Source organism: Phaethon lepturus, unplaced genomic scaffold, assembly GCF_000687285.1.
Source record: "Phaethon lepturus isolate BGI_N335 unplaced genomic scaffold, ASM68728v1 scaffold50485, whole genome shotgun sequence".
Lineage (NCBI taxonomy): Eukaryota > Metazoa > Chordata > Aves > Phaethontiformes > Phaethontidae > Phaethon > Phaethon lepturus.
In genome coordinates this window covers 1-7,655 of record NW_010542339.1, presented here as the reverse complement: position 1 = coordinate 7,655, position 7,655 = coordinate 1, and the positions used below count along the sequence as shown (strand labels likewise).

Here is a 7,655-nt window from a genome sequence, read left to right as displayed (position 1 = left end):
CTGTCTCCTTCTGAAATCTCTCTGCTGGGCTGCATGAGAGAAGAACTTGCTGAACCGGTAAAACATGACAGTCAGATTTTGACGAATCAGACTTCTGTGGTTGGAATCCTGAGTTTAGTTTTTCCTTCACTTCTGCTTCTTTGAGTAAGTCCTGAAAAAATATTCTTCGGCCATCACTGAAGGATGTTGGTGGCACGTGGGCAGTTATACGGAGTCGTCTCTGGTGGACTTCAGCTGCATAATGTTGCCCCTACTAACGCTGAGCAAAGACACCTGACTGCTACTGTAAATCCCAGACTGCACCAAGCACAAAATACAGACCAGCTGTACCTGTGCTTTACATCATCAGGAAGATTATAGACAAATGTGGGGAGGTGGTTTAGGTCATATGATATGCTGGCTGCATAAGTGCACAGAGATATAGTGCAAATACTCCTATAAATGAAGTAACTGGATTATTTTGAGATAGCATAGCATGAGTAACAAAGTAAATGGTAGGCCTTGCTAATCAAATAATTTGCACCCAACTTTATAAATTATCTTGGTTAGGACACAGGTGATTATACAGGATACAGGCATTCATGAAGTTTTTGTGTGTTACCCAGTTATGCAAGGCTAAGGCCTAGCTCTGTGGTTGTGAATTGTATCCAGCAAACTTCTTGTTGCTACTTTTAAGAATAAGAGAGTTTCCTCTGTGACTTCAGTCATACCTGCCCTTCAAACAGAGCAAGATAGCCAAAGCCTCCATCTGTGATCAGATCTGACCCATGGGACACAATCACATTGCACAAGCTGGCATTTTGAAGTCGAATCCTCTTTATGGGAGCAGAGCCTGCTGCACACCTCAGAGCAGCCGGGGAAGTCGTTTTGCATGTTCTGTGTGTAATCTGATCTGGAGGTTACTGAGCAGGTAATCTGCCTCTACAGAGGAATGGTTCAGGCTAAATCTTGCTCTCTGCTGACACCCTTCTCCCAGCGTAGGGTTTCTGTTGGGTCACTTTCCATTAAGCATTTTTCATTAGGCTTTGTTTTTCATTAAGCAGCTGAATTAGCCGTGCACAATGAGCCTTTCCTCAGGCCTGTGCTTTCCAAATGTATTAAAAAAATATAGCTGTGCTGTGCGTTACAGCTGCTCAAATCAAAATATTTCCTCTGGCACAAGAGAAGATGTTGTGCTTAGTCTTGTAAGTTTGGATCGTTCAAACTCATAATGGGTTTGGTTCATGGATTTTACCTTTCCTCCACCGTCTAAGCAACCTCTCAATTTTATGATTAAGACTTTTTCTTTTTTTTTTTTTTTGAAGTATTCCTCTTTCCTACTTCAGTGTTAAAAGAAATGCTTAGTCCACTATCAAAGACTGCAAACTGCAGCAAACGACCATTCTGTGCTGGAGAAGAGAAAGATCGCTTTGTACATAAAGAGGAGGGAGCAGTTGTTTTTGCCCCGTGGTCCTTTCCTGCCGCTGCCTGAGGCCTAGAGCTTTTTTCACAGTGTTTTTTTTTTGTTTCCAATTATTGATTATTCCACTTGTATGAGTAAGTGACTTGCTTCATGCAAGCCACAGTAACTGGAGATCAGAAGGAAAGGTGTGCTCCACTTGCTGGCAGCACACACTGCCTAGCCAAGGGAAACCTGGTGAAGCCTTCATCCATAATTAGCATGCTAGAACAACGCATTACTTGTGGTCAGGAACAGCAAACCTGCAACGGGCTGGGTGAGACTTTCCTCCCAAAAGAAGCTGACTGCTGCCACAATGCACCTGCAGAGAAGAACAGCTGCAGTTATACCCAGGAATCCAGCTGTGATCCTTCTCAAGTCTGTTTCCACCAAGCCCAAGAAATTAAGAGTGAGTGTTACCACAGACAAGCCTTCCACTGCAGGAGGAAGTGGAGTGACGCCTAGAAGTAGCCATGAGTGCAGCTGGCCCATGCCAGGCAGACCCACAGTAGGAGTAATCCCAGACCTATGAGTGAGTACCTCTAAGTAGAAAGTGGTAACGTAGCAAGGCTGCTACAAACTAGTGGTTTTGTAGTTGTGCTATAAACTTCCCAGTATCATATGAACTATATAATCATACAGCTTCAGCCATATGACCTTCAGGGTGTGGGTGCAGCATGGTTTTATGCAGACACACTGTGATAACACTCTTTGTTCTCTGTTTCCTTTGAGAATTTAAATTAACTTGGATGGACAGAAATGCTCAGGTTTCTATATGTCGGGGAGTTTCTATGCAGACAGGTTCTGCTGCAATTGTTTAGCACGTAGCTTCTGTTGTCAGCTTCTGACACATCTCCTGCTGGACCTTTTCTAGTGACACCAGAATGCAGATTTTCAAGCTGGTATCTGCAGACCCCTGGAGAGGTGAGGGGAGAGGTGATCTCCCTGTGAAAGATAGCTTAGAGCTGGTTACATTCAACAAGCTTAAAAACCCTTGTGTGTGGTGTTTCACACTTTCCTGCACTGACTGTAGCAGCCTGCAAGTAAAAGTGAGGGTGAAAATTGCTGATGGCTGGGCCCCGGTGGGTTCCTGCCTCCTCAGCCTCCTCCTCTGCAAACTAGTGTCTCATTGCCGCATTATTCACATTGAAAAGGAGAGCACAGGCCTCACCAGAAGGAGTGAGCTGTGCTGAACACTTTGAGCAGATGCCATTCATCCTGGTAGATCATCTTCATCAGGTTGAAGGGGACATAGCACACGCATACTGGCTGGGAAAAGTGGTTCTTCATAGCACTGCATCTTTGAGTGATGCCTGCCAAAGAGAAAGACAGGCGTTCCCATACCAGGTAACCAAAACCAGCACCAGTCTCCCCTCCCAGCACTGGGAATTACCCCCTTTTCCTTCAGCTAGTCATTGTCACCTGCCTTCCTCCTCCCCATCCTTTTACCATCTTCTTGGCTCCTGCCCACCCTTTCTCTTCTGAGTAATCAGCTCTGCCTAGCTTCTCCCAGTACTAGCACCCATGTCCTGGATCCTCCAGAGACCACTGATGTCCAGCAGCACCTGTAAAACTTTATCTATTACATGGGATCCTGACTTCTTCCCTCCCCCTTGCCTCTTCCAAAAGGATACTGCTTCTATCTGAAAGACACAGATGAGTATTTCCACACAGAGATGTAGAAACATGGCGAAATGCTTACTACGGGGCTGCCAAGCAAAGGCAATAGGTGTTTTTGCTCTCATGCTATACTTGTGCCTCTCCTGGCAAATGGAAAACCTTCCCAGAAGAGGCCTGTGCTGTAGCAGGAGAAACAATGCTCTGACTAATGCAAAATTATGGGCAGGAACCCTGCCTGCTGGGACCTGGCTATCTCTAACTTCTCCCAAGCAGCCTGTGCTGGCTGGTGGCAGTGCTGGTTGAGCCATGGAACTTGCAGGGGAGAGGGAAGGAAGGGGGAGATGAGCTGGACTTCATGTGGGCTTTTTGTTTTGCAAGAGGGGAGGGAAAAAAAAAAAAAAGGAAAAAATGGTGCAGGGATCTGGCTGGCTTCCCATTGCCACACACTACACCACCGCTTTTGGTATCCCCAAAGATACCACTTTTGGTATCCCCAAAGGGCCACTGTCTGGCAAACGCCATGGAGACATGCCCTACCTTACCCCTGCAGCCATTGCTACCCTGGGGCACCATTTCCCTGAAAACAAGGCATTTTTGCCTTCCGCATTCTTCACAGAGCAAATGGCCAGCATGAGCTGCCACTGGCACCTTGCCCCTTGGCATGACACCATGGAAGTGACTGCTTTAAAAGGCAGTCTTGGGCTGTGCAGCTACTTACAGATAAACTAAACACACAATGCATAGGCCATCCTGTGTGGGTGCCCCTCCTTGAGCCAGGGTGCTGGGTGCTTGGGAGTGTGGAGTTGGTCTTGTTCAGCTGAATGGGAAGCAACCAGCAAAATGCATCCTAGAACAGACAGGAGTCTATGTGGGATGCAGCAAGGAAGTGGTACCCAAGAGATGCTGGCTGTGGTAGGAGGGGCTGGGGGATTGATAGCTGCTCTGGGAAGGTGTTAAAGAGGAAGAGAGCCTGGAAGAAGCCAAGTCTTCAGACTGTTGACATCATGCTGGAAAGATCTATTTTCTTTTTTCTGTGAAATACAACGTAAAAGCCTCGTGTTTGAGGAGAGGGGAAGAATGTCCAGGCTGTACTGCTGCTTTTTTACACTCTTAGATTCATCCCTAAAAGTTTGAGACTTAGCTCTTCTCCCTGGGTATCAAGAGTGACTGCAACAGAAGTATACAAGTATGGAACTTGTGTACATGGGCCTCCCACATCTGGAGCCAGCAGGGCCGTCTAAATTTAACCTTTCCTTCATACGCATTCTTTGGGGCACGGTTTATGACCACAACCAACCTGCCCTTGGACTGACACAAACTGCAGCTCTTCCTCTGACCAAGGCAGCCTTCAGCATTCCGGAAAAAACTTGCCTGCCTCCGTGTCTGATCCCACCGGGCTCTAGCAGGTGCTCTGCAGCCCATGTAGGAACACGCTCCCTCTCGCAGCAGCTCCAGTCCCATAAGTAAAAGGAGCAGGCTGGCCCCAGGCCACGCCTTCCTTCCACAGCACCAGCAGATGGCAGAACCTTGCCCTTTCATCTGGCATGGAAAGATGCCGGAGGGGTGGGAGGAGATCTCCAACTGCAGCAAATTGCATTGGTGTTTCCTGGCTGGAGCCAGGTGGAGCCTGCCAATGCATGCTGGCCGACAAGCCAATGCTCCTGCTTCAAGCAGTGGCCAGGATTTAGGGCTGTAGAGCACAAAGTGGCATTTCAGATCTAAGCAACAGCAGCAGGAGGATGGATGGGTCGTGAGCAGAGCTGGAAATAAGGCATCCAAGGCATCCAACCTTGGCAAGGTATTTTTCTGTGGCTGTGGGTTGCCACTGACTACAGCTGCGGCTCGTGATCCCTGGAGGCACAGCAGTCAAATGTTACAGCAAATCCCCTGCCATCACCAGAAGAACTCTTAAAGCAAGAGCATTGTCTGAACTGTCACAAAAATGTTTCACTCCCAAATGCAGTTTTACCGAATTCGTTTGACCTTTCTGGGTGGTGCTGAAGAGGAGCCTAGCCTGCCTCCCTGCAGCATACAGCTTTACTGTCTTATGGTAGCCACATCTAAAGCACAGGAGGAAAAGAGAAAGTGGGACAGGTTGCCCCAAAGCTTGGGGAAGCAAATGGTGCCCAATACCCATTTAATCTGACCTGTTTCTGAAGACAGCAGAGGGCACATCTCTCAGTTCTATCTGTCTCTTACCATGGAGAAAGGATGCAGACACTCCTGGAGAAACCCGTGGGTATTTTTACAAGAACACGGGAAGCACAGGCAGCTGCTGTGGATAGAAAGCAGGATTTAAGGGGAAAAATAACCCTGCTTGCTTCATTCATAACCATTTCTACCCAAGCAGAAGTTGGCAAGGACATAACATGGGAATAACTATAACCCATTTCCCCTCTAAAAAGATAAAAATGAAGACTGAGAGGCAAGAGCAGGTGGCTGACAAGGTTATCGGTGCTTCCCAGCAGGATGTCTGTTAGCCTTTCTGGACAGAGCCCAAACTACCTGACATTTCCTTACATAACTCATTCACAGCTTCTGCTACTCCTATACTTGTCACAGAGTCCGGTCCCTGTGGATTAGCTCTCAGAGCATCTGTGTCAGCCCTGTCCAGCTAATCTACACCTGCCACCTATCCCAGCTTTTCTGCAGCAGAAGGTAGCACAGCACACCCCAGAAACCTTGGTCATGTGCCAGGAAAAATCACAGCAGCCTGAATCTGGTTATGGCAGGTTTGAGACCATTTTACTTGTGAGAGCAAAAGTCATAAAAATGGAGCCAAGGACAGGCCCGGGGCGGCTGGAAGGATAAATGTACTGACAGACACTATGCAATTTCAGTTACCACTGCTACACCTGCCAGAGCTCAACCCCCTCAGCTCCTTCTCTGCTCTGAGAATCACACACTAAAATGGGCCTGTGCCCAGCTCCCTGTCCCAGCACGCCTTCTCAGTGGAGAGGAGGGTCTCACATGCTAACATCCTTGTCAAGGCAGGCAGTGGTGGCAAGCAGACAATGCATCTCTGTGTCCAAAGACCCCCCTCATCCCACTCTTTATTTCACCCATCAGTCACAGTAGGAGCATGGTGGGAAAAGCCTTGCATGGTTCACTGGCACAGAGCCCAAGAGGTGCCTTAGGACCCACATGCTGCAGAGCCACACTCCAGGGGGTGCACATCTGGGGAGAAGGGTTCCCCATCTGTCTGGTGCTTGTTCTCCACACAGAGAGGGTGAGGGGGCATGGCTGGGGGTGGAGGCAAGCACCTGCATGCCTCCTCCATGCTGGAAACTCATGTGCAAGATAGGAGTGGAAGTGGGACTGGGAGTGCTGGTATAAGAGGAGAGGGGATGCATGCTTATCGCATGGGGGCATGCATAACACTCCAAAAAGTCACAAGGGGAAGTGGTCCTGCAGATGAGGGAAACATGTTTCCCAGCCAGGCACACACAAATGCTGTGCCAGTGGTGCAGGAGATGGGTAGGTGCGCAGCATGGTGCAGATGTGGGGACATCCCTAATTCATGATTCCCATGACCTGCTGGGGAAGGACAGATACTCCACAAGAGCCAGCAAGGGCCCCAGGAGCTCCCACAGGAGCTGGCACTGGAGTCTGTGGGCAACTAGGCAATGCTGAGATCCCAGTAAATTCCCAGTTTTGTGCATAGGGGCAGGGAACACTGCCTTCCCACACACCAGCGTGTGGGGAAGCGCTCTGTTCCAAGCTGAAGACCAGTGGCTGGGCACCAGGGGACAAGGGGAAGGTGGTCCCCAATGCATGGGAACTGCATGAGGAGGTCTTTGGGTTCCAGGTGCTGCAGGGGCACCCAGCTGCATGCACAGATGTGAACTCCTGTTCTTATGCCTGCAGAAGGATCATCTCATCGTCTAGCAAGCAGGCAGCTCCCTGCTTTGGTACTCGGACTTCTGCAGTGGTACTAGCAGGGCTGAAGTCTTTCCCCTTGTCTTTGTGCAATGGGGTCTTTCATGTTTTGCTGATTGCCTTAATGAATTTGATTCTTCCCTCACATAAGTATATATGGACAAACCCATGGACTTCATTATAGTGATGCAAAAATGAGATGTCCGAAGCACAAAAAAAGGTCTAATTTCTGCTGCTTTGCCTTTTAAAGGGTTAATTATGAACTTCTTCCCCCCCCCTTGCCTCCCCCCTCTTCTCATTAAACTATGTTCAGAAGTGACTGAAATGCGTGCAGACTTTCTTGTTCAGCAAGAAGTTAACAAAAAAATTGTCCAAATGTTAACACAAGAGCTATTTGGTTAATTCAGTTTATAGAGTAATAATAATTCACAAAGTATTAATATAAAGTGAAAACATTTACATTCTGTTACTGTATGGCTGGCTCTGAGGAGGAGTCTGCAAGCTGCATACACACGGGATAGTGAATTTGCGGGTCCTCAGCTGCATACGTAGGCTCCGGGTATGCATCACGGTTTCCGTGCCAAGGGGCTGGCTCTGGTGGGTGCCGGCTGGATGCGCGGGTGCTGTCTTTTGCCGGGGGATCCACGTGAACGCGCACGGGGCTCGCTTTTTGAGTCTCCGGCTGCATGCACAGGGGCTGAACCCGGGGCGTCCCCGA

At 48.6% G+C, this 7,655-nt stretch overlaps 1 protein-coding gene across 1 annotated transcript; it reads right to left on the bottom strand.

Annotated features, from left to right (window-relative positions):
• Window positions 1-254: 254 nt before the first annotated feature.
• Window positions 255-2,751, bottom strand: TMEM178A (transmembrane protein 178A; the record flags this gene model as incomplete). Its single annotated transcript, XM_010287977.1, has 3 exons — window positions 255-432; window positions 1,671-1,818; window positions 2,629-2,751. Coding segments are annotated over 3 exons (449 nt in total), but the record flags the coding sequence as incomplete, so codon positions are not given.
• Between the last annotated feature and the right edge of the window lie 4,904 nt (window positions 2,752-7,655).